The sequence below is a fragment of the Clarias gariepinus genome, chromosome 17 (genome assembly GCF_024256425.1).
Source record: "Clarias gariepinus isolate MV-2021 ecotype Netherlands chromosome 17, CGAR_prim_01v2, whole genome shotgun sequence".
Classification (NCBI taxonomy): domain Eukaryota; kingdom Metazoa; phylum Chordata; class Actinopteri; order Siluriformes; family Clariidae; genus Clarias; species Clarias gariepinus.
Window position 1 is genome coordinate 10,585,803 of NC_071116.1, and position 27,768 is coordinate 10,613,570.

General features: G+C 37.4%; 2 protein-coding genes across 4 annotated transcripts in view; one reads left to right on the forward strand and one right to left on the reverse strand.

The window, feature by feature from the left end:
• The first annotated feature begins 581 nt into the window (after positions 1-581).
• rnft1 (ring finger protein, transmembrane 1) lies at positions 582-17,412 on the forward strand. Of its 3 annotated transcripts, XM_053515909.1 has the most exons (9): positions 582-836; positions 1,375-1,605; positions 1,694-1,770; positions 1,869-1,969; positions 2,100-2,253; positions 2,331-2,489; positions 2,620-2,685; positions 2,832-2,933; positions 12,555-17,410. In XM_053515909.1, the coding sequence occupies exons 1-9, from the start codon at positions 830-832 to the stop codon at positions 12,687-12,689; spliced, it is 1,032 nt and encodes a 343-aa protein (XP_053371884.1). In that variant the 5' UTR covers positions 582-829; the 3' UTR covers positions 12,690-17,410. The 3 variants fall into 3 exon arrangements, with proteins under 3 accessions (XP_053371884.1, XP_053371883.1, XP_053371885.1); XM_053515908.1 differs by having other exon boundaries at positions 582-1,605; positions 12,555-17,408; XM_053515910.1 differs by lacking the exon at positions 1,375-1,605 and having other exon boundaries at positions 585-836; positions 12,555-17,412.
• An 8,739-nt stretch (positions 17,413-26,151) lies between these two features.
• ints2 (integrator complex subunit 2) overlaps positions 26,152-27,768 on the reverse strand; it is a 154,950-nt gene continuing 153,333 nt past the window's right edge. Inside the window, exon 27 of the mRNA XM_053515907.1 lies at positions 26,152-26,847. The gene's annotated coding sequence lies outside the window, so the exon portion shown is untranslated. The remainder of the gene's footprint in view (positions 26,848-27,768) is intronic.

The following is a 27,768-nucleotide window of genomic DNA, read 5'->3' on the forward strand; positions in this document are numbered from 1 at the left end:
CCTACCACTGAGCCTATAATATAATTGCCAAAACGTATAATTTCAACCTAAAATGTTGTAAGGTACAAAATACAAGTTTGAAAATATTATGACTTTTAATCATTCACCATTCACAAAAAATATAAAGAAGCTAATAAAGTGACACATACTACCTACATTTGCACCTGGACGGGGTTTATATGACATTTCGAACAGCTAGGTTGTGTAGTTTATGTACAGTACTGGTTTAATTGGACTTTTTTTCTGAAAGGGTGTCAGGCTGTCGGCCATGTTGAAATTGGTTTCGTCCTATGTATCTACGGTATGCTTCTGCGTTTGTGGGCCCCATGGAGGTAAAACAGTCGATATGACATCATCTGGCTGAAGCGATGCGGTCTTAATAGTTTACTCAAAATATTGCGTTCTTCCGTTGACTTATAGGCTGTGGGCTTGTTTTGTAGTGTTCAATAAAACGTACAATGTCTCTAACAAATTATATGTAAATAAAAATCAAATTAAGTCTTCTAATCAATTTCATACTCACTACGTTGTTGATATGATTAAACAATTCGCGATTTGTAAAGAGGAGGCTTATGAACGACTCAGGCCAGTGGCTTCTTTTGAGTATACTAATATGGCGCTAGGTCCCGCCCTCGCTTCCGACGCGTATAGGCAAAAATGATCCAATGTCGGCTCTTGCTGATATCCTTCCATGTCGTCTTCGTTTGTGTACAGGTCGCTAATTTATTAGCAGAATTCGTTTGCTTTAGTTTTGGTTCTCTTCTTTTAGCAGTTAAAAGCATTTTGCTTCTTTAGTTAAGTTAATGATTTGTGAAGCTTCGGTTGCAGTATGGCAGGTAACTGTTGATTTCTGTTTTGTGTGGGTTGAAATGACATTTGTGCTGTTCTTATTTAGCTGTTCTTATTCTAGCATGTTAGCTAAGTAACCCTAATAACATAGTAGTTTAGTTGTATATTATTTAATGTTTGGTGGGACCTGCCTGCTTAAACCACTTTTGATAATTTTTCTCTCTCACACACACACACACACACACACACACACACACTTCCTATAACAGTAACTGCCATAGTAATAATAAGTTATATTTATGATATTCATGACACATCTAACTTAATAACATACCCTTTTAGTGAAATCTTTTTATTGAAAAAGTGAATATTTAGTGAAATCAAGTAGAAAAAAAAATAATACAGGAGCTCATGAGTTCAGAAGAGAACTGACGCCTAGGGAATCAGCCGGAATGCCGACCGAATTGAGCGCTCAGGATGGCACTGGTTTGTCATTTACTTTACAACCTGAGCTCATGAGTTCAGGAACATCCAACACTCTGGAGAACACTGATGGACAAGGTTCCGTATGCAACTCATTAACAGGAGAAGAAAGCGGCACAGGCTCTGCTTCACGCAGGCTTAGACCCACAGGCCACAGCCGTAGCCGCTCTCACACGCATGCTGAGACTGAGGGTGACTGCTTACACCCAGATCTTGAAGTGGGAGAACCTAGTACTTCATTCTCAGAATTGCGCTACCTTATTTTTTGGGTGCAGAAAAGTCTCCCTTTCATCATTATTCTTTGCTCAAAACTAATTTTACAGCATGCTCTGGGTAAGCATATTAAAATGAGTATGAGCACCATATAATTATTCATGGGTGGTCCCCCTTTTGTCTAAATCACTCTTTTACCATGTTGCAGGACTTTCAGTTGGAGTTGGTCTGTTTACAACCTTTATATATGTAAATAAAAATATACAGGCACAAGTTTTTCTTCAGGTAAGAAACTGCAAATTTTGTATCTAAATTATTTTACTTACGTGACCTTTATATGTGAAAGCTCTTTTTTTTTTTTTTTTTGAAATTGTTCTTTGAAGGATCGCCGTTCGAAGCTGCAGTGTGTCTGGCTTCTGTCCTTCCTGTTGGCCTCCTCCTTACTCTTTTATTACACATTTGAGATGGATTCACTTTATTTCTGGTTTGTAGTATAGTTGTGTTCATTTGACCAAGATAATAAAATATTTTTTATCTAAAAGCAAGACTAGTATATCCTAAAACTAGACCATGTATAAAATTTTCTGTTTCACTGTATTCTTTTCCATTTTTAGCCTCATCCTCATCAAACCCCATGTTGAGCCTTTGGATTTCTGGGAAGTTTTATGGATTGTGGGAGTGACTAGTTTTATTGTGAAGTTCCTCTTTATGGGATTAAAATGCTGTATTCTTCTTCTTCCTGCCTGTATCATGGTGTACAAGAGACGAGTATGACTTTGGTTTGCTATAGAATAATTTCATTAAAATTGTCTAGTGTTTTCAGTGTACGATTTCTGTTTTGGCAGGGTAAGTGGTATATGTTTATAGAAGAGCTTGGGCAGTTTTATCAGGTTATCGCTCCTGTGCCTCCCTGGTTCCACTACCTGCTAAGGTCCCAAGCAGTTGACAGCTCTGTGGGAATCACCCTGGATGTTCTCCTAGCCTTGCTTTACATTATTCTGAAGGTAAGAATAAAAGACATTAGCCTTTTTGGTCATTCACACATATAGAAACATATTATTTATATTCATAAACATATTTATTATTTTAACTGTTAATATTTTTATAATTAGGGAAATTTATTTTTTCAATCAGCTTTTGGAACTTTATAGTCGATATGGATCTCTGCATACCACAGTACAGACCTTTTTCAGTTATGAGGTATCACTTACTTCCATTGTTTGAATATTGTAATTTATACTCACTTTTTCCATGCAGTTTGCTTTGTGATTTTACTTATATTATGAAAGCATTCTTCAAAGCCTAAATAATCTCATATTTATTTTTAACTTTCTCCTTGTGTAAAGGTAAATGGAGCCCCTGCAACTCAGTCCCAGTGCAGTGGTGCTGGAGATCTTTGTCTTATCTGTCAATCCAAGTTTAAAAAACCTAGAGTTCTATTGTGTCAGGTGAGTTTCTGTGAATTTTGTGTTCTTTAAAGGTTTATTATTATTGTGTCTAATGTAAATCGTAACAAGGTCAATTTATAGTTTTAATAGTATGCTCATTGAAAAAAAAGAATTAGCTTTTATGCGTTGAGTTGTGTACAAACAAGTAGAAACTAAAATTTTTTGAATGAAATCTAAACAATTCTGCATGTGATTACTTGATTTACTACACTCAACTCACAGCTATTTTTGATGTCGTTTGACAGTTTTAGCAAACAGCCTTTGTGGACGCACAGGATGCGTCTTGCTTTTCAACCGGGAATAAAGTTATCACATTTATTTATTTATTTTTTTCCAGTTTGAATGAGACATGGCACATCATGTCTCTTCAAACATAAGAAATAATATCACCCAGTAAACAATGACTGTTTATTTCAGCCATATAATGTAGGTGTGAACAGAAAAATAACTTGTCTTTCAAATGGGCTCTGAACTGTGGTGTTAAAAATAATGCATTGGAGTCACTTTAGGTGTAGTGTTTTATGTATGTACATAAAACACGTATGCTTCTAGCTATGCAAAGTTTATTTTATAAACTTAAATTAATTGGAACACCACTTTTTAGGCATTAATCCTTTTTTACCAGCATTAGGGCCTAATCAATTTAATTTTAAAAGTAAAATTCTAGATTTATTACAAGTGAAATGAAATATTTCTAGCGTTTTTCTTGTTTCATCCACAATTTACTTTCATCTAAAGAGAGAATTTTGGACCACTGAGCAACAGCCCCATAGTTGGGCATCAGTATTATGTTTCCATAGTCTGCATTAACTGGAGCTTTTTTCTGAAGCTGATGTGTTGGAAGTAGAAAGCGTAAAGATTTGAGAAGCTTTGACAAAGGCCAGTAAGTGGTGTCTAGACAATTGGGTCAAAGCAAATTCAAAACTGCAGCTCTTTTATGGACGTTCCTGGACTGCAGTGGTCAGGATCTGACGGAAAAAAAAAACCTACTCTTCACATTATATCAGAGACAAAGGATTATGTCTGACTGAGGACACTTATATCTGACTGAGGATTTCAACCTCCTATTGATGTAAAATAAAACCTTTCTTAGATTTAAATAACTTTAATTTCACTAAATAGAATGCTAGTATGCTAGAATGTACAGTCCAATGTCCGAAACATCAAGTAGAGCCCCAAGGGTTGGAGAGCGATTTGCGATTCGGCCTAGTGTTAGGATCTAATTACCATTATATCCGGTAATTTTAGAGGCAATTTGAAATGACTTTTATTAAGGAGACAAATTATTATTATTATTTTTATTATTATTATTTTTATTAAAGCTACCAGATGTGCCTCACCTTATGAACTCAAACTCCCACTGCATCTGCACATAAACCTGGTGTATACAGTCTGTGTTGGCATTTAATATGCTATTGTGCTAGCATGAATGGAGAGCTTTATATTTAAAATGTTGACGAATATTATTTATAAAATATTCTTTAGCATGGAATTATTACTAGCGTAAACTGTAACGGAAAATGAATGTTGTACTTTGCACGCTAAGCCATCAGAGACTTCTCAGAAAGACAGCGTGTTCATTACACCCTTTGTATATATTTCTTTCTTTCTATAACACTTTAAGGAGTTAAGGAAAATGTAAATTTTATTATAAGATGCATGAAGAAATAGCTTGCACCTCTTGATCGAAGTAACCTTGGCAGATCTTACCATCAATTCATGTGGCATGAGACCATTCAGTATTTTATACCTAAACAGTAGTGTTCACTAAAGTCAATGTGGAATTTTACTGGCAGCCAATGTAGTATGGATAAAATAGGACTGAAATAGACACCTATTTTAGTAAGGACTGCTACATTCAATAACCTTATGCAATGTCACAGCATTAATTTCTGTGCAAATTGGCATATATTTTGGCTAAGATCTTGTACTGATGATAAGAGAGTCGAAATACATTTGAAGAACTTTAAGACTTTCAAAGGATTTAAGTTCAGGATTCTGTGATGGCCAATTAGTTTTTTTTTTTTATCCTGTATATTGTATATAAGCCTCATTTTGTCAGACTTGCAAATAAATCCTACTTACAGTAGGTAGACAACCAGAATGCCTATTATCGTCGCGCTCATCGCCATGGGAAAACGGCAGCAGCCAAAATAAATCAGACGATCAAGTTTACTAGCTGATAGTTTTATTAGTACAAAGAATGGATTATATATCCATTCTCTGTTTGTATCTGTTTATTGTTTTGTTTTTTTTAAATACATTGAAAAATACATCAAACTTTAAATATAGAAATAACTGGTAAAATAGACTTTCAGAATAAAACATTACAATAACAAAAAAAAAGATGCAATAAAAATGCTGTTTCTGTAAACACATCGTTGGGTGGTTTATGCTGGGTCAAAATTTTGGGTTATTTCGGGTTAATTCTGGGTTATTTAACACATTGTTGGGTCAAATGGGATGTAGTGAGTCATTTACAAATGAACCCCTGGTTGGGTTATTTTGACCCAACAACTGGTTTATTCTTTATTCTCTGGTTTCTCCAAACAGCAGCCTGCAAAGTGGAGGCGAGGTTCTATGGGGAAAAGGATAATTTAATTATGCAAAATAGGGAAGGTAAGGCTTAAAGGAGAGAGGACGGAAAGAAAGGGGAAGGGATGAAGTGCAGGTCCAGGGGCAGTGGCATGCGGGCACACGGCGTAGCAGAACGAGGCACGCAGATGCAGCGCTCCTGCACAGAGTAAAGGCGCCGCGGGAGCACGGATATCGAAGGGCGGAATTCCAGTTCCCTGTTTGAAGTTTCTGGGGCGCGTCACATCGCCCCACTTGCATACCATTCTTTTCTGCTCCACCACATCACGTACTTCTCCGCGCCTTGCATTTATAATGCATAGCTAGCCTGAGATCCTATTAACGTTAATTATCTAGGGAGCCCACGGACTGAGCAAAGAGCGATAGTAGATTTGGGCGCACACCATGACATATCGTATAAAATAATCCTGTACTGTCGTCTCTGCAGTAGTGGATGCGCATATAATTGACTTTTTCATACGAGTTACATAATCTAAAATTTGTTTTCCATAAGTTTAAAAGCAGACATTTCGCTTTCTAAGTATATATTTTTTCACGTCTGGTAGGCGAGTATACACGGAGTTTCGGTTCATTTTCTGACGAGTTCTCCGAAAACAATACAGAATAGCACACCCTGTTTACTTTCATTATTTTACAAAATCATAAAGCTTTTTCGTCATTGTGACGCCTAAAATAGATGCAGGATTATTTTTTTATAGTCTAAATAAAAATGCTTTTCTAAATGCGGGCTAAGGTTGTTTATCTCCTCCTTTTAAATTTCCTACGTAGTCTAATCAGCGTTCAATCGCACGCATAAAGTTTTCCAGAGCGTGGAGGACTTTTGTTGTATTAAATAATATTTGTTTAGTATAATCAGGGCCTCTTATTCCTATTCATCCTGGGATGTTGTTCTTTTAACAATTGCCATTGTCCCAAAGCAGCTTTACACAATCAAAAGAATTATTTAAGTTTGTATGGAATTCGAATGTGTATGAATCAAAATGGTCAGATAGCCGAGGGCGACAGTGGCAAGGAAAAACTTCCTGAGATGGTAGTAGGAAGAAACCTTGAGAGGAACCAGACTCAACAGGGAACCCATCCTCATCTGGGTGAAACAGAGCAGGAATTGATCTGCATTCAATTCAATTCAATTTTATTTGTATAGCGCTTTTAGCAATTTTCATTGCCGCAAAGCAGCTTTACACAGTCAAAAGAATTATTTAAGTTTGTATGAAATGTGAATTTGTATGAATCAAAATGGTCAGTTTGTCCCTGGTGAGCAAGCCGAGGGCAACAGTGGCAAGGAAAAACTCCCTGAGATGGTAATAGGAAGAAACCTTGAGAGGAATCAACAGGGAACCCATCCTCATTTGGGTGAAACAGAAAGCAGTAAATGATCTGCATTTATACAGTGTGTAGGGTGGGAGGCAGTTCAGCTATAATAGCTGATGTTAATTGATGTTAATATGGAGTCCAGGTAGTTATTGAAGACCCAGGTAGACTTGTAAGAAGTTCCAGATATGAACTATCGAACTGTCAAGTCCCCAGAGAAACAGTTGCCAACACCAGTCAAGGCCAGAACCATTTTCTAGGTAGAGAGAATCATTCCCAGACACCAGACGCATCCCAGAGAGACACACAGGGCATCCATGTAACGAGATCTTCAGCCAGAAGCGGGGCACCAGGATGGGTCAGACAGGTCCGGAGGGCAGAGGGAGTCTGGATCACTGGCAGCTCAGAAACGACATGTGTAGCTTGACAGAGAGAGAGAAAGAGTGAAAGGGGGAGACAGGAGGAGAGAGGAAAGGGAAAGACAAATCTATTTATGAAAATGCTTGGCTAAATAAATAGGTTTTTAGCCTGGACTTACACTGAGACTGTGTCTGAGTCCCGAACACTATTTGGAAGACTATTCCATAATTTTGGGGCTTTGTAAGAAAAAGCTCTGCCCCCAGCTGTATTTTTCATAATACGCGGTACTGACAAGCAGCCTGCATCCTTTGATCGAAGTAGGCGTGGCGGATCGTAAGACACTAGCAGTTCGCTCAGGTACTGCGGCGCGAGACCATTTAATGCTTTATATGTCAAGAGTAGTATTTTAAAATCAATGCAAAATTTCACAGGGAGCCAATGGAGTGAAGATAAGATAGGGGTGATGTGCTCATATCTTCTGGTTCTAGTGAGGACTCTCGCTGCTGCATTCTGGACTAGCTGAAGCTTATTTATGCACCTAGCTGAACAACCAGACAGTAAGGCATTACAATAGTCCAACCTAGAGGTGATAAAAGCATGAACTAGTTTTTCTGCATCGTTTAGCAACAATAAATTTCTTATCTTGGCAATATTTCTAAGGTGAAAGAATGCTATCCTGGTAATATTATCTACATGAGCTTCAAATGAAAGACTGGAATCTATAATCCGAGTTCCTTTACTGTTGCACTTGATGGAACAGAAGGGCCATCTAAAGTTACAGAGTGATCTACAATCTTACTTCTAGCTGTATGCGGTCCTATGACTAGAACTTTTGTCTTATCTGGGTTAAGCAGAAGGAAGTTAATTAGCATCTAAATGTCCTGCACACATTGCTCAGCTTTATTAATCTGGTTTATCTCATCAGGTTTATCTGAGATGTATAACTGTATGGGTCAGCATAACAGTGAAAACTAATACCATGCTTACGGATTATGTTGCCCAGAGGAAGCATGTAAAGGGAAAAAAGCAGTGGGCCTAAAACTGAACCCTGTGGAACACCAAACTCCACTAGAGAACATGCAGAATAATCACCATTTAAGTCTACATTAAATCGGTTAAATAGGATCTGAGCCAGGAATGGCCTGTACCCTTAATTCCTACTACATTTTCTAATCTGTGAAGAAGAATACTATGGTCAGTGGTGTCAAAAGCTGCACTGAGGTCGAGTTATACAAGCATGGTTACACAACCTTGATCTGAGGCCAATAGGAGGTCATTTACTACTCAAATGAGTGCTGTCTCTGTGCTATGATGAGGCCTAAATCCTGACTGATACAGTTCATGTATGTTATTTCTATGTTGATATGAACATAGTTGCTGTGCTACTATCTTTATCAGAATCTTGGAGATAAAGGGGATTATTTTTCTTTTTTTCTATAAGAGTAGAGAGATACGTTGATCTAGCTACACTAAGAGCTTTTCTATAGTTCAGTATGCTCTCCTTCCATGCTTTTTGAAATACTAACAGTTTAGTTTGACGCCATTTACGTTCTAATTTCCGAGTGGTCTGTTTTAAAGTGCGTGTATGATCGTTATATCAGGGAGCGAGTTTTTTATCTCTAATAATTTTTTTTTAACTGGAGCTACATTATCTAAGGTGTAACGAAATGTCGACTCTTAATATTCAGTCGAGTTATTCCTGATGGAGTTCAGTGGGGTCGGACGGTGATTTAATCGAAGTTGGTAGTTCCGGGAGATTACTAATAAAACTGTGTGGTAGTTGATGTGAATGTACGTTCAATACGGTAGCGCGGCGCTGTGCGTACGTTATTACTATGACACACTTGAATTAAGACAAGATAGTGGTCTGATATAACTTCAGACAATGGAGTTGTAAATAAATATCTTATACTTAATTCAAAGAATATTATTAAATCTAAAGTGTGACCTGCCTTATGAGTGGGTCCTACTACACACTGATTTACTCCTACTGTGTCCAGTATGGACATAAATGTTCTACACACAGGGTCTTCCGGATTCTCAAAATGATGAATATTAAAATCTCCAGCAATTAACGCCTTGTCTACAGAAACGACTAGGTTTGAGAGGGGATCTGCAAATTTACTAAGAATTCCGTTTGTTGTTTTTAGAAGAAGGAACTCGCGTGTTCTCCAAAAAACTGAGAAAAAAGGCGAAGCCAAATAGTATAAAGATGTAAAAACTATTGCTATTAATGTTATTAATTAACGTATTATTGTATAAACGGAAAAGTTATATAATTTAAACGCTGATAAAAACGCAAACCTTTCGCGGCAACGATGCGAAAACAGGAAGCTACCTTTTAGTGTTACTGTGTGTGCTTTAGAATGCCAGACACATTCAAATGCAAATTATTTGCTTTTCTCAGGTGTAAATCAGCTGTTCTCACCTATACATTCAAAGAACCTTAAATGCTCTCCGTCCACTTTAAGACCTGGATTTATTTATTACACCTCCTTTTATTGGGGGTAAAGTGACTGATGTGCCTAACTTTTTTTCAGTCGAGCTTCTGTTTTACTGAATAATCCACTATTAACACCTCTCCACGCACGCACACACACACACGCACACACCAAAACACAAAGAAAGCAGATCAAACGTCATCAGCACGTCCCTCCCCCAAACAGCGCAGTAATGAGCATTTACTTAAATCTAAACTGAGTCGTTTACATAAATCACTGATCAATAGCTCATGATGCATACATTTAAGCAATTTATTTACACAGATGTACCTTTTTTACATGGAAATTTACAGTCTTGATACTGAATGATTTATTCCGATAAAGAGTATAAAAACAGTGGCAGCTGGCACAGCCAAAAATAAATGCAGGATTATGCTTTTATAAATGTGGGCTATTGTATAAATGCAGGATTATGCTTTTATAAATGTGGGCTATTGTTATCTACTTCAAATGAGGTTTGGGCTCGGGACGTTAAGCATCGTGATCCTGCTCTTTAATTTCCTACGTGGTCTAATTAGCATTCAACCGCACGCATAAAGTTTTCCAGAGCACGCCGGCAAAAGTAGACTAATGATTATAAATGCGTCGGAAAAAACAGCAAGCAGACTGACTCTACCCATTTTAATAATTAATTGCAAAATTAATGATTTCTTTGGTTTTGGCTGTGATGATCATGTCATCTCGTCGTCTCCGCAGCAGTGGACGCGCCTATAATTAACTTTTCATAAGAATTACATAATCAAAAAAATTGTTTTTCATTAGTTTATATAAAAGCAGACATTTCGCTTTCTATAGATTTTTCACATGTATAAAATGTGAAACTCTATAGAGTTTCGGTTCATTTTCTGATGTGCTCAAGTTCACCGAAAACAATACAGAACCCTGTTTACTTTTATTTAGGTGCACTCACAATGACGAAAAAACTTTGATTTTGTTAAATAAAGAAAGTAAAGTCTTATAAAGGCTATGTAGCTTATATAGTTTTACTATATAGTTTTTGAACATAAATCTATGTTTTAATTTTATGGTAATTTAGTTTCATTTGTTTCAGTTAATAAATCTACTACAAATTTAGAACACAAAATGTAAGATGACACAAGACCCTACACGCGTAGCTTTTTTAATTACACATAATAAAATTTAAAGGCTTAATGTGTTAACATTTACGTATCTTAAATTTGATCTTAAAGTATTTAATTTAAATTATAAATTTGTACCGTAATGTTACTACTGTGATTATAAATTCGTTTAATTATAATGTTTTACTTGATTTATCTGCAACTACGTGCGGCTCTAGACGAGCTGCGGCCCATTAATCCTGGAGAGAATGAACTAAGGTGTAAGACGTCGGTCTATAGTTATATAGCGCCACTCAACGTTAAAAGCCAGCAAATGCACAAACCCAAATGCTGTCGCCGTGCGCCGCAACGGTAAAAGTAACATACCGCTTGTCCACCTACTTGTTCGAACATTCAATTCAGTTCAATTTTATTTGTATAGCGCTTTTAGCGATTTACTTCATCACAAAGCAGCTTTACACAATCAAAAGAATTAAGTTTGTATGAAATGTGAATTTGTATGAATCAAAATTATATGATTGTCCCTGATGAGCAAGCCTAGGATGACAGCGACATGCTCCCAGAATGGACCTTGTTCATAAGTCAGGAACTTACTGTTTTGGCATGTCTGTCCTGTAGTGTGCCCATACCATCAGAGAGAAGAAACCTGGGCATTCAGTACATTTAAGGTAGTCAACAGACTTTATTTCACCTCTACTGAAGCAATCCTTGATCATAACACTGCCTGTAAACAAATAAACCACCACCAGAAAAAGAAAAATATGCTTGCTGCTGAGGTGGATTAAAAAAAAAAAAAAAAAGACTTAAGTTCACTAGGGCACAAAACTTGCAGTGGGGAGCGATAGAGATATTTTGGTCATGAGTCCAAAGCTATTTACCACATAAGAGCATGTCAGGGTAAGACAGGTAGTGATGTGATCAGAGACTGCTTCAGCAGAAATGAAACTGATGGAATTAAACTGTTAACTACCTTAAATGTACTGAATTCCAAATTTTCTTATCTCTGATGGTACAGGCTGCTTTCAAGGGACGAAACAGGTGAAAGAGCAAGCAACATCTGATGGAGCAAGATTAGGGCCTTTATTTACTAAGCACTTCTAGGAACCGCGCTCAAAGTTAATTTAGGACTGAAAATATTCCTAGCTCATTAAATTATCACAATTTATTACATTTTCACCCAATTTTATTACAATTATAAACCTTTAAAAAGCAGCCTTTATAACATTAATTTTTTTTTTAAAGCTAGGCACAGCATTTAAACGGTACAAAATAACTTCAAATACAAAAGTGAGTGGGTTCTAATGAGTGGGTTTTGAGATTAATTTGTGTGGAGAAAAAAGCAGATCAAAGGCTAAACATCCTTTATTATGTACAATAACCAATTTAGGGAGCAATTTAATAATTATGTACAGTAGTTGTAATTGCTGGAACATTGTTTTGGTGCAAGAAAAAACAATACACATTGTAAAATGATGTTATTACGAAACAGTCATCGGGCTGATAGTAGTCCTTGTCACACCACTTCCTCCCATTCTTCTCTTACGAGAGCACCCTGCTTCAGTTTATTTGCCCATAGTGGACTTATGAATCCTAACCCCTTAATATGTACAAAAAATAAACAGGCAATTTCTGTACTTCTACGTTTGTACATAACTATGTATTATTTGAGTAAAACCGAACAATGAAGACCACTGCTAGCATTGCTACTGTAAAATATGTATTTATATATATATTTATTAAGAAGGTTAATTAAGTACCATATTGTTTTTTGACAGCACATCTTCTGTGAGGAGTGCATTGTGCTGTGGCTTAATCAGGAAAAGACCTGCCCTGTCTGCCGTACCACCATCACAGATAGGATACACAAATGGAAAACTGGTGCAACCTCAGCATATTTACAATTTTATTGATAGAGGTCACATCTAAACATTTAAGGCAGATATCTCCTTAAAAAAATGCTGTACCATGAATTGTAATGTAGAGTCATACAGGAATATGTGCCTTAACCAGGTGTTACCTCATTCTCTGCGCACAGTGAGCCTCATCTGTCAAGCTGGACACAAAGAAAATTATGCAGAAATTTATCATGTCTTAGAAAATGTCTTGCTCTTGAATGTGTAAATTTACACATTAGACTAAATAATGTACACATTGATTGGATTTGAATATACTTTTGTGATGACTGCATTTATGTATGGATTATTTTGACAATTCAGTTGAAAGTTCAACTGTAAGTTATGTTGACAATTCAGTTGAAAGTTCAACTGTAAGTTATGTTGACAATTCAGTTCAAGTTCATTTTAAATGCACAGACAAATTAAATGTTTTTTTAGGCACGTTATTAACATGGACCTAAATGCCATTAAAAAAAACTGTCCTTGTCTGTTTGTGTTGCTGTCAGTACAACTCCAAAGTACATTGTGGCACAAACAAGGCTAGTTGTTCACTTAGGGCTGTGCAATTAATTTAATTTTATGGTTAGCCACAATCATGCAAACACGATAATTGAGGTTAATTATTGTTGAGCTGTTTCTGTTTTTTATTGGGACTGATTAGTACTTTTTTTTTTATACCAAAGTATGTGTCTCCTTCCTCAGCGATTTGACTTGATTGAGGTCTTGATAGATTTCTTTAGATTTTCCCATGATGTCAAACAAGGAGGCACTTGAAGTCATGGTTAAAAATACACCCAAAGGTTTAACCCCCAATTAACACATTCTGTCAGGTTAGCCCAGTGGTTCTCAAACATTTTCTGTGCATATCTGAATTCAATAGCTGCGTAAACAAACCTGCAAATAAGATACCCAGATATACTGTATTTCCTCTCTACATTGTCTTTAAGCTACATCCGCCTTAAATTTTACATGTTTAAAAGCATAAACACCTTATTCTTTACAGCGCAACAAATGATTTAGGGATCATCGCAAAATGCCGCACATCAACAAAAAGCGTAACCCGATATTGATCTTCCCTTTTGTTCAGCAACTTTGTTGCCACACTGGAAACTAGAAATGCCAGACTAGTACTGCCTGATAAAATATTAAATTTTTAACAAAAATACAGAAACATCAGCATATACATTGGAATAAATGAAATTACATAGATAATACAGAATGTTTTGTTATATATTGTTCCTCTGCAATTAACATCCCAACGTTAAACCGTTATTGTTGCACAATGTTTCCACTTTTTCTCTGATGTTATTTTAATTTACTTGTATTAATGATCCATTTCTTTGCGTGTGATTGTTTAGTTTAGTTAGTTTCATTTGTTTTAGTTTGTCAATACAGTAAAGCATAAATTTGAATAGGTACTTTCCTATTATTTTCCACTAATTCCCTCCCCCACACTTTGAGAACCACGAGGTTAGCCTGTCAAAAGCTGCTAAAGCCATTTCATCTATTTCTAAACATTTCCAAGCTTTAAAAGCCACTAAGTCATCTAAGAGTATGTAATCCTTTACTGTTGTGTAGTATAATTTAAATAATATATACATAAATATTGGAAAATTGTACTTGTATTTTAATTTTGCCGCCTAAAACACACAAATTAAAAATAAATCATTACAACTTTTATTACAACTAAATACATAACGTCATTTTTATGATGAGTATATGTAAACTTGTAACTGAAAATCTAGACACAATTATTTCAAAGTCCCTTTTTTGTTTTAGGGTTCATTTTATGTTTGACATTTAATTTAATCAAGTAATATCCTTTAAAAGCATTTATTTAAAAAATATAAAATAAATATTTGCAAAGAAATTTATTACAATGCAAGCGTAGACCTGTAGACCTCATGTGAAGCTTGGTGCATAATTCCAATAAAAGTTGCTATTTAAAAGTCTTTTTTTAAAAATAGGTATTCAGGTTTTGGATGGTACCATTTAGTACTTTAGCAATTTCAAAGTACCATACAATAGTTTCATTATGGTTCAATATTACTTTAAATTAAGGAAGTCCTACCGGTGATTCTAATGTCACAAATTTATTGGGTTTCGCAAAAATAGTTTTTGGTGAGAAGCTAGTACCCATCTTTTTATATTATGTAGTTCTTTGTTAACCTACTGGTGGTCAGCAGTACTAAAATATTATTCTATTTGTTTTCTTTGTTGTATTTAAATTTTTTTTAAATTTTTTTTTTACTGTCCTATATCAGATTTATATGCATGGTGAAGGTTAAATAATTTTTAAAGGTGTTATTCTGCAATAAACCTAGGAATATTATAATATCCATTTATTTTTCTATAGTAAAATTTTCAAATATTTGTATTTAAAAAAGTTGTATTTTCAAGCCAATATTAAAATTTAATTCATTGTGATTCTTTTTCTTCAACAATATCAGTTTTAATTCACAGTTTACACTGTGGCAGCAGCTGTGTGGTTATGTGTCAGCTACAGATGGAAAGAAACCATCACATCAATATCACGTGTTTCTGTTAAATGGTAATTTCTGGTTTGTGCCTGGTAAAATGTATTTTTAAAAAGAATTGGCTTATTGGTTAAATTTGGGTAATAATACTTAGACAAAACATAACTATAACAAAAGACGTCACTAAACTGAACATTTTGTGTCCTGATGCAGAAAGTGCCTTTTTGGGAGAAAAAAGTACTGCAGGCTTTTAAAAGCCTGTCTTTTAGTAACACTTGCTACCCGGCCCACTACAGTTCAACTATGCAGCAATGTACTGTATATCACTTTTCTTATACTATTCATAGCATGCAGCTAGCTATGATTAAACAAATCACCCTTAGAAATGTTCTTCCTCAAACATGGCAATAAGCCTACTAATACCGCTGACTCTGTGACCTCTATTGAAATCCCACATTCCTCCGAAACTCTGGGATCACGAGCAAACAAGACAAGAGACTAAAACTGAGGGCAGTAAGGACTTGCATGTAAAAGCATAGAGAATCCTTGCGTGATCTAAAGATGGCACTGTAGGTGTTATGTACTGTAGGTATGGAGCAGTTAGATGATTGTAGGCTGTAAATTCCTTGGAATCATAAAGTGGAAAATATTTGTATAAAAGGTTGAAAACAAGGGCAAGACTGAAACATATTTCCTAATCAGTTGCAGTTTGAATTCCAGAATTGTGCAGTGCATAAAATGAGAAAATATGGCACATTTCCTCAGTTACCCTAACCAATAAAGACATGACCTATTTGAAACTGTGTACTTGCTGTCGATATTTTAATGTGGGCAAATGCCCAATGCATTTTCCACCATTAATATGTAGGGTTTACATAATGTAGACAAAGAATGACTGTTTTTATGTAGCGTTTTAGGTCTGGGTCAGAGGTGATTAGAATCTTTGGTAACGATTCAAGTTAATTTAATGAACTGATTTACAATTTATAGCATACACTTTATATACTATCCGTCCACTGTACAGCACAATAAAGTGTATCTTGCCACCCCTGTTTATCCCACAACCAATGAGGATAATACAAAATCTGGTATTTATCAATTACAAACAAGGTAACGTAAGATCTGGGCAAATGTTTAGACCTGAATACATGACCAAGATAACAGTTCTTTAGTCAAATAAATTCTTGTTTCTTTATAATCACAATACATGAAACTATGCTACTAAAACACACGCACGCGCATACAAACAGTTTGGAGAGTGAAAGTTAATGAAGTTCTTCTAGTACTGTTTACTAGATCAAAAAAAGTCACAAGAGCAAAGTCTTGGTTTAATCTTACGTTTTAGTTATGAAACGAGCAACAATTTCAGCAAGGTATGCAGCTTTGTTTACTTGTTACATTTTGTTCTAATCCGTTGGTTTGCCTCCAGTGAAGGGAATCACGGCGTTGCTGATTGGTTAGTGCGCGGAGGTTGAGATGACATCTTTCGGGAAAAGCTCTTCAGTGAGGCGTTGGTTTCCTTGTTACGGATGGCGGCACTCTTGAACTTTTTCTGAGGCTTTCTTCGTTGCAGAACTTCACTTCTGATTGAAGTCTTGTTAAGAGTTCTGAGCAGATGACAACAGCAGAGTCGGCATAGCGCCCGCAAGGGGGGAAGCCCGAACTGCTTGGAAGAGGTTGTTGAAGTGTTTGTTCAAGCTTGTTGGTTTCCTTAGGCTTTCGACCATTCAGAGTTAGTCCGTCCTATGGGTGATTGGTCCAATCGGATTTGGTTGCAGGGCTTAGCCATGCCTCACATGGTTTCCCCTTTTGTGCATACATTAGCTTGGTGTTTCGGGCTCATCCGGTTAAAGTTGTAATACCTTTTATTAAGTGATTTTGCATGAGCTCTATTCATGCTATCAATTTTCCGTGTTCACCAACGTTCTTTGAATAAAAAAAGCTTTCATATTGATCAAACATCCCATATCTTACACACTTATTTATACCTTCATCTATTAAAAAGAGTTTGTTAATGCTGATTACACTTTTTAAATTATGCAGAATAATTAAACATACACACAGGAACAAAACATACTGAGTTTTCGTCAGTTTTTGCCCTACTGGCACACTTTAAAGGATGTTTAAAATAGTGTCCATGCCTTATGCCTCTTTGGACATTGAAATAAGCTCTGGAGGTCAACAAGAGAGTTAGGGACGGTTTCCACCCACTCAAAAATGTAAAACTGCCTCCTTTGTTTATTGGAATGCCAATTTACACTGTTGTAGTCGAGGTCAACTGGACTTTTTATGGCTCCAGGCACAGTGGACTTCCTTTCCCAAGCTTGGTTAGGTTTCCCGCTCTTTCGTGTTACAGATGCTGCTTTGCGTCACTTATGAGATAAGATTATTGGGGAAGCGCCATTCAGGCTGGGAGATGGGTTCTGGAATGTCATCGATTAATTGATCCCTGTTTATCCCTATATATCCCTGTAGTGTAGTGTAGTGTAGTGTTGAAAGGTACTGGACTGCTCTAGTAATTGAGTTAAGTAATTCAATTAAATTTTATTTGTATAGTGCTTTCAACAATGGTCGTTTAAGTAGCTTAACAGAAATAAAAATCATATATAAAAAAATATAAATAAAATATATAAATATATATCTATAAATATATATATTCATCTAATATATATATATATATAAATAAATTAGAAAAATAATGTAAGGAAAAAACATAAATGATCACTTTTTGTCTCTGATAACCAAGCCTGGGGTGGTAAACCTTGAAAGGAACCAGACTTGAAATATACCCATCCTCATTTGGTTGGTCAGATAGTATGCATCAATCCCTGATATTTGTCTGCAGTAAGGTTGAAAATGATAACTGTGTTAACAATATACAGTGGAACCTTGAATTTGGCATGAGTAACTTGGTATGTGAGCGTTTAGCTAGCTGAGCAAAATTGTTTAATAAATTTGAATTTAAACGAGCAAGATATACAAGTACCATAGTGTCACATGATTACAACTGAGCCAATGTCTCCCATGGCTCTCACTGTCTCCCATACTCAGTCTCTTTATTAATTGTATTGCAACAACGGGCATCATGAAAAAAAAGTTGAAAGGCTGCAGCAGTGCAGTAAATTAATGTTTAATAACAACGCAATATGACACTTTCGCAAAATCCTCAAAAGGAGGCAAAAGCAATTGTCAGAGGTTCCTTTTTAAAGAAAACGATTGTTTTCAAAGTTAAAGCGCAGGTCAAATTGTGTTCACTTTATATTTTGAAATAGATATATTCAATTAGAATATGGGTAAAACACACATGTGCAGTGCCTTTGTTTTCATACGCTCATACGCACATGGCGGAAAAAGCATTTACCAGATGAACCAGAATTGGTTTGTAAAAATGGTGCAACTTCAGTGGTGTGGAACTGGTTTGGTTTTCGACCGTCAGATACCCAGCACAATTTTTTGTATAACATGCAAGCGGGTCGTCGTGGCGAAGGAAGGAAACACCACAAACCTATTTCATCATTTAAAGCAAAAGCACTTGTTGGAGGAGTGAAGGCGTCCGCTTTAACTAGTGTGGTGGTGAGACCAAAGAAGCTGACTCAACAAACAATCGGCGTAGCTTTAAATAGCTGCACGCCTTATGACAAAAGTAGCAATGCTGGGGGGATCTAACTAATGCAGTGACGCATTTTTTAGCCAGGGATATGATGCCTATTCAGAGTGTGGAAAGAGAAGGTTTCACAAAGATGCTTAAAAAGTTCGATCTTCTCTAAAGTCGTCTTGCCTGCTTTATATGAAGAGGTCCGTCTTGAGGTGTCAAATGCATTATTTTTGCATTAGCTTTTCCGTCCACCACGGACATGTGGTCAAGCCGAACATCAGACCCCTACATGAGCCTCACATTACACTACGTGGACAAAGACTGGAAGCTACGAAACAAGTCCCAGACCATACTGGGGAAAATATAGCCAAAGGCTTAAAAGAGTCCCTCAGCTTGTGGAATCTTAAGTGTGTGTGATGACAGACTATGGGGCAAACGTTGTGAAAGACGTCGCACTCAACAACTGGACCAGACTTTCATGCTTCGGACATCGCCTGCACATTGCAATAGGTAAGTTAATTATAACGTAAAATTAAGCATTTCTTGCATTAGTTTAAATTATGGTAATAATACTGTTTTGTGTTGTTAATCTTTAATTGTCTTTAAAAATGAACAGACAGGCTGGATGTGGTAATCTCGACCCCCATGACTATTCGCCGGCTTTTAAAAATATATCACAAGTGCTAAACAGCGAATATTCAAATTGCATTCGCATGGTATAGTAATTTGCTGAACAACGCAGCGGTAAACCGGGATCCAGATAAAACTGTTTTAGACAGCATAAAAATATTTAAGCATTTGTTTTCAAGCAGACTGTTAAAGGCAAAAAGCAACAAAGTATTTTAGAAATGTCAATTAATTCAAATACAAATTTTATTTGTCACATACACAGTCATACACAGTACGATATGCAGTGAAATGCTTGGACAACTGCTCGTGACCTAAGAATATGATTAGGAAATAAATATGAAAATTTAAATAAAGGGTAAGTTTAACTAGAGAAAAATAAAAATATACAAATAAAAGTTAAAAATAAAATATCTGTACACAAAATACACAATATAGAAAATATATGGAAAATATATGAAAAAATGTAAAACAATAAGAGCAGCCGAATAAATGGTAATAAAAGAATGGTTATGTCCATGGTTGTGCAATCCACATATTAAAAGTGACTTGTGCAGTGCAAAATATGCTTCAAGTGATTTGTGCTGAAGTGATTTGATGTGATTTGATTTGTTTTGATTTGATGACCACGAAGTGTAGTTGTGCAGTGGCCAATAGTGTAAACAAATGTCCAGAATGTCCAGTGTGTCTAGATCAAGTGCAGGTCAGGGAGCTCGGTGCGGATGATGCGCTCAGCTGATCGCACCACCCTCTGTAGAGCTCGTCTGTCCTGCATGGTGCTGTTTCCAAACCAGGTCGTAATGTTTCCCGTCAGGATGCTCTCTATGGTACAGGAGTAGAAATTCCTGAGCACCTTAAAGGGCAGTCGGAAGTCCCTCAAGCGTCTGAGGTGGTAGAGACGCTGTCTGGCCTTTTTCACCACGGTGTTGATGTGACAGGGCCATGACAGATCCTGCGTGATGTGAACACCGAGGTATTTGATGCTGTCCACTTTCTCCACTGGGCTCTTGTTGATGACGGGGGTCTGGTAGTTCCTCTCCCGCTTGGTGCTAAAGTCCTCTACCAACTCCTTTGTCTTACTGACGTTTAGAAGGAGGTTGTTCGTTCGGCACCAATTCTCCAGATTCCTAATCTCCTTCAGGTAGGCCCTCTCGTTGTTATCAGAGATCAGGCCCACCACAACGGTGTCGTCAGCAAACTTAATGATGGTGGTGGAGCTGGTAGTAGCCACACAGTCATATGTGTACAAAGAGTACAGCAGGGGGCTCAGAACACAACCCTGGGGGGCTGCAGTGCTGAGAGTGATGGAGGCTGAGACATGTCCGCCCATCCTTACTGCCTGTGGTCTGCCAGTAAGGAAGTTGGAGACCCACTGACACATAGATGAGCTGAGTCCCAGGTGCTCCAGCTTGGTGGTGAGTGTGGAGGGAATTATGGTATTAAATGCAGAGCTGTAGTCGATGAAGAGCATTTTAACATACTCACTTGGACACCAGAAGGGGGAATTAAGTGATGTGTGGAGGAGATGTGAGATTGCATCGTCTGTGGAACGGTTCTGGCGGTATGCAAACTGTAGTGGGTCCAGTGTGTCGGGTAGTGATGAAATGATAAAGTCTCTGACCAGGCGTTCAAAGCACTTCATCACTACTGAGGTGAGGGCTACAGGGCGATAGTCACTGAGGGAAGCAGGATGAGGTTTCTTTGGGACAGGAACAATGATGGACTCTTTGAAGCATGTGGGGATCACCGACTGAGATAAAGAGATGTTGAATATCTCAGTGAACACATGTTCTAGCTGGTCTGCGCAGGCTCTGAGGATACAACCCGAGATGCCGTCTGGTCCTGCTGCTTTCCTGGTGTTCACCCTCTTGAAGGCTCCCCTCATGTCATGCTCGGTGATGATGAACGCGTTTCCGGTGCTGGCAGTGTCTTCCTGTATGCAGCCGTTAGCGCCGCTAGCATTAGCATCGCTATCGTCTTTAGCTGCAGCCTTGAAGCGAGCATAAAAAGTGTTCAGCTCGTCTGCCAGAGTCACGTCCGCGTTTGTCATACCGGTTGTTGGTGTTTTATAATCCGTTATTGTCCTTAATCCCTGCCACAGGCTCCTAGAGTCACTCTGTTGGAGCTGTGACTCTAGTTTCCTCCCGTAGCGCTGCTTCGCCTCTTTCACCGCCATCCGGACGTTGTATGACGCAACCTTGTACAGTTCCATGTCCCCCGACGCGAGTCCCATGTTGTAGGCAGCGGTGCGAGAGCCCAGAGCGTCGCGGATGGTTTTATCCACCCACGGCTTCTGGTTGGGAAACGTTTTAATAGTCTTTTTTTCCACGGTATCATCCGCTAGTTTCCCGATAAATCCCACAACCGCTTCCGTAAACACGCTGACGTCATCATTGGAGCTGTTTCTGAACATGTCCCAGTCTGCGTCATCGAGTGCACATGTTAATATATTGCCGCCTTATTGGTTTTTGGTTATCTTGGCTTTTTCTGGCAAATCCCTAGGGCGGTGACATAACCGGGTTCGACTGTGTATGTGTGTGTGTGCTTATATATATATATATATATATATTCCTTTTACAAGGAAGTGTGAAGGACCCAAGGATCGAACGAGCAGTTGGAGTGGGAAAGAAGATTGTTGCTGCTTTTGGCCACAGCAAGCTCTGCAGGCTGCCCAAAAAGAACTGGGCCCACCAGAACACAAACTCATAACTGAATGTTGCACTCGTTGGGGTTCAAAGCAGAGAATGTTTCAGCGGCTGCTGGAACAAGAAAAGGCTATGACATAGGTTTTAGTTGCTGATAAAACCACAAGGCACTTCATGTTGACATGGCAAGACATTGACTTGACTCGGCCAGCACTGCATTGAGTCCAATTCCAGAGTTTACAGATGCTTTTTCTGCTGAAGAATATGTGACCATTTTATGTGTTAAGCCTGTCCTTTAGATGTTTAACAATGACATGTTAAAAGTAAAAGACACTCAGCTGACCAAAGACATCAAAACAGCAATACTTGACTACATGAACAAAAGCTACAAAGACAGTGTCACAGAGAGGCTTGTTACCATGGCTTCTTTCCTTGATCCACATTTTTATACAGAATATTTCAGTGAGAGTGAGAGCGAAGCCATTAAAGTTAAAGTCATGAGTGAACTAGAGCATCTTGTGTTACACCAGGGTAGCGCAGCCACAGGTTTTTCAGAAACACCTCCTAGATCTGCTGGAGACCAAACAAGTCAGGGAGCTGTTAAAAAGCCAAAGAAGAGTCTCGGAAGCTTTTTAAACTAACTCAGTTAGTGGCAAGACAGATGTAACTGCAGAAAGGTTATTATCTGAACTGAGCAGTTATGTGAATAGTCCACCAGCAGACAGTGAGTGTGTTCCTCTATTGTGGTGGAAAGTTCACACAGTAAACTTTCCCCACATCAGCGGATTAGCTAGGAAATACCCCTGCATTACAGCAACTTGTCAAAGGTCCTCCCTTAAGCCCACATCTGTGAACATGTTAGTGTTTCTGACAAAGAATCTTAAAACTTGAAATGTAGAAAACCTCCATGAGCAGTAGCATAATTTATCCATGTTCTTTGTTTGCTCGTTTTGTTTTTACTCAAGAGTTGGTGCAATTTTATTATTTGACTTATTTATGTGGCACACTGCAGTTTTATGTTGCAAAGCAACTGTTTTTAAGTTTTGTGGATATTATACATGGTTATGCTCAGGATATGTCAGCCCATTTCAAATTCAAATTTTATTTGTCACATACACAGTATGATATGAGGTGAAATTCTGGAAATGCCATTTGGTTAAATTTTCAGCAAGGAATTTGCATTTGCACTGTTAAAATTTTATATAGCTTTAATGCACATACAAACAGCTGCTTGTTTAATTAAAAATAAATTGATGTTTTTTTGCACTAATAAAGTTTTGGAATTGTAAAATATTTTGTCTCGTGTCAATCATATCGTCAGTTATATCGTTATCGCAAATTTTCCAATATATATCGTGATAAATATTTTTTGCTATATTGCCCTGCCCTAGGAGGAGGTGTGTAAAGGGGCACACATGCCTATTACCGCTGTGCTCATCGCCCTGCGGCCAAATTGCAGTGGCCAAAATAAATCAGCCGCATTTCATGTCATTTATGAAATGACCGCCAGGTGGCACAAAGTTACATTTTAATTCAACAGTTTTCAAATATAATTAGAGCTAAGGTCATTGTTAGAATTATTTTATATATAAAAGGAGTTATTTCTACTCTCTTCCTCATAGATCTAATATTAACATGTTAAATCTTTCCTGCTGCTATCTAACCTGTCTCCTCTTGCATCTGTTCTTAAAGGTGTGAACGCTCCCACGCTCACCTTCCCATTCTCTCTATGTCTCTCTCTCCCCCGCTCTGTCCCCTTCCACACCTCCCCCTAACTCGAGCCAACATCTTGTGATCCGTCTCTGGACGGACACCTTCAGGACGGATTCTTCAGGATCTCACCAGGACATTTACAATGGTTCATGTTCTTTGTAGTAACATATGTTTTGTGTCCAATGACAAAGTGCAGGCTGATACAGAGAGGGAGAAAGAAAATGGATCTTTAACCTCTCTAACGAGAATTTCTTTTGCTTTACACGCGCACACACGTGTGTTATAATAAACCATACATGCGTGCTGTATGCGCATACAAACACAAAATAAAAGATGTTGCACTCTCCAAGCAGGAAAGACGAACACCCACAATTCTGCAATGCAAGAGAGAAAAAGCAAAGGCTCAGTTGTGATCACGTCACACTTGCTGTCAAAACAAGAAGCACATGCGTGAATACATGATACTCGGTATCTTTGTTGTCTTGTGAAACGCTCGCAAACCGCATTACTCGCAATACAAGGTTCCACTGTACAAGCAAGTTTCCAGAATGAATTATGGTCACAATCCAAAGTTTAACTGTATTGTCCTGTCAGTAACCGTGCATCGCTGAGCTATACGCACCTGCCACTTTCACCATTGGAGCTGTGATCACTTGATGAATCGCTCTTGTAGCATCTGGTTGAGTAAGAGAGTTTTCCCTATGTCCTCATTGTCATTAATGAACAAAGTTTTAACGTTTTTTTTCTCCCTAATTTAGTCTTATCTAATTCCTCCGTCACTAGGGTGCTCCTACATTAAGGCTACTACTACCACTCAGTTGGGAGGGCTGGAGACTATCACGTGCTTCCTCCAAACCACGTGACGCCAGCCGACCGCATGTTTTTGAACTGCTCGCTCACACATTGTTGTGGGTGGCGTAACACACTTACACTAAGGACAGCGCTATCCGCTCCTTCTGCTTACACACGTTGCTGCTTGGCTGTAGAGCCGTAATTAATGTGAGAGCACTACTACAAAGGTTTAATGTTCATTTGTGAATTTGTCTTTAACCTTTTCAGCTGGGCTTTGATTCAAATATGGAACGAAACCGGAGACAGAGGTGCTTGCTACAAGTCTAAACATATCTTAGCACTGTACTCACTTATTACATTAATTAATGCCCTTTCCTTCTTAAAACAAATTATTTTCTTACCACACAATTTTGGTTCTTTTAATTGATGATACCGATTCTATTTTCATTAGTAAAATGATTTTAGTCACTTTTTCGGTCAACAGCCACACTACCCACATTAAGTGTGATAGTAAGATGAACCCTTAAAGCACTGAAGATTTCCAGCCAACTGTGTTAAATGGATTAATTAGGAATTAAAAACGAATAAAAAAAAATCACCTGCATCTCAATAAATAAGGATATCATTGAAAATGTATTTAAGTAATTCAATTAAAAAAGTGAAAAGTAAAAACAAAAGATATAGTTCAAGTGTTTCTTTTTTTTTTATTTTAATGGCTTACAGCTAATGAAACCCCAAAATTTCAAAAAATGTAAATATTACAGTAAGTTTCAGCACAATCACAGAATCGATCAGGTGAGGTTCCAAAAGTGACACTTCACACATCATCAGTAAGGCTCTCAATTCTCATTAATACATTGAAGCATTAAAATACCAATGTAACATTTCAGTGAAGACCCATACCAAAGTCTTGGTACTAGGCAGAACATCAATAGGTTACAAACCTAAGCTTGGCAAAGGTGGATCTACACAAATGGCTGAAATTTCCAAGGAAAAGAAAGGATAACGCATGAACTAGCACAGATCCAATTAGAGGTGCACTATAAGATGTTGTGTATCTTGTAAGTCTACGGTTTTTAATTAATTAATTGTAACTAACTGAAAGCTGAGTCATGTCAACTAGATTTTTTATTAGGTAGAAACGTTTAGTAACTTCTTTAAATTTAAAAATTAACATTTGCTGAACATAAACATAAATTAAGGAATTATTGATTGAGAAACACGTTGTGTCAGTTCAAATGTGGCCCATCAAATTACGGCCATGCGAAATCAAACTCCCGGGCTGCAAAACCCATGTTCCTAAAATTCTGCATAGCAGATGAAACTGCTATCAGGAAGAGCAGCTGTTACACTGCAGGATGAGTAGTGTTGCAGGCTGTTTAAATAAAATGCTTGGTTTGGATGATTAAAAGACACTGAGTGTGCAGTCCACATGACTGCAATATCGTGAGCTCTAACTGAACAGGTTACACCAAACTGTCAGGGTTTGGTAAAGTTATTTGAGATGGTGAACCTGAATGGAGCCATCTTTCTCTCTCTCTCTCTCTCTCACACACACACACACACGCACGCACGCACACCATTGATTAATTACATTTTCCTGGTTTAAAGAAGAAGAAAGAAAAAAGTTTTTAAATTCCAAAATTTATTTAGCTTCAAAATTATCACAATCACACAAATAAATTGTTTTATTTACATTTCAAATCAAAGGCAGCAGAAAATAATATGAAGCATAAAAATATATATATTTGTAGTCCAGAAAACAAACCAATAACACTATACCATCAGTGAATGGTAGCTATTTATGGCAAAGCTACTTTTCAGAGAAGTGGTTTGTTATGCTCTAATAAAGGCAATTCCTGTACAAAAGACAAACAAATTGGCTCATATGCACTGTACTAAAAAATTGTACTAAAAAAGAAAAAAAAAATTAAGAACCATATAACTAATGGTCCTGAAATAAGAAATGGTCCTTAATATAACTAGTTTTTTACTAATGTCCTTTAAGACTGTATATGTATATTTGTAATAATTATGATTTTATGTTTTGTAGCTGCAAGATGTTTTTGACATGTCAACATTATATTGCATGCAATATTAAAAAGGGAAAAATCTTTGGTCTTTTTAACTTTGTCTTATTTTTACCAGAATCCTTGGGTACTGCTAGGTTTGTCCATGAAGATCATTGTATACAATAACACAGCTGGACATCCTTGTTAACTCCACACAGTTCTTCAGCAAATCTCGTAGGCGCACACACACTTTGAACAGTCCAATATGTGGCTCCAATGAATTCTGTGACCTTTCCCTCAAATACTGTAGCCCTAAGGAAAACAAAAAAAGATGACTATCTATTAATCAACCTGCAATCCACCACTGGCTTTATTTTAAAATATCCTACAGAAGGACGACCCATACAGTAGGTCGTCAACGGGAATGCCTATTACAGCTGTGCTCACCGCCCTGCGACCAAATTACAGTGGCCAAAATAAATCAGCCGCAGGTTGTGCAAAGTTACATTTTAATAAACAGTTTTCAAATATAATTAGAGCTAAGGTTAAGGCTAAGAATTATTTTATATATAAAGGAGTTATTTCTACTCCTTCCTCATAGATCTGATATTAACGTGTTAAATCTTTCCTGCTGCTATCTTCCTGTCTCCTCTTGCATCTGTTCTTAAAGGTGTAAACGCTCCTATGCTCACCTCCCCCCCCCCCTCCCCCCCCCCCCCCCCCGTCTCCTTCCCCCTCTCCCCCTAATTTGAGCCAACATCTTGTGATCTGTCTCTGGACGGACACCTCTCTGTCTTCCTCTCCTTTGATTCTTCAGGATCTCACCAGGACATTTACAATGGTTCATGTTCTTTGTAGTAACATATGTCTATGGCACAGACGTTTGGTCAAACATATATAAACTCCATCTTTAGCTGTTAATAAACAGAGACCTTTCTGACAGACAACGTGTGTGTGTGTATTTGACTGAGTTTTTTCTGGCGCAGGAAAAGCTTACTGAAGCACAGCGGACAAACCAAGCAACTCGCCTCTTCTACTACGCAACTTTAGAAAAACTTTACAGTCATATATTGTATCGAAGAAATATTACAGTGATAGTAATTTCCACATCCAAGTACTTTATACAGCAAACATAAAAAATAAGAACCAGAGCTATTGACATTTACTGTACAATAATAAGTTAAAAGAAAACATTGGTAAAATATTGTTTAGACAGATGATTAAGTTTACTAG

Bases quoted from the DNA above. Each gene is read 5' to 3' on its own strand.
- rnft1 (XM_053515908.1), top strand. From the start codon at position 1,242: ATGCCGACCGAATTGAGCGCTCAGGATGGCACTGGTTTGTCATTTACT. The intron at 1,970-2,099 runs GTTTGTAGTATA...TTCCATTTTTAG, and splicing joins ATGGATTCACTTTATTTCTG to CCTCATCCTCATCAAACCCC. The intron at 2,490-2,619 runs GTAAGAATAAAA...TTTTTCAATCAG, and splicing joins TGCTTTACATTATTCTGAAG to CTTTTGGAACTTTATAGTCG.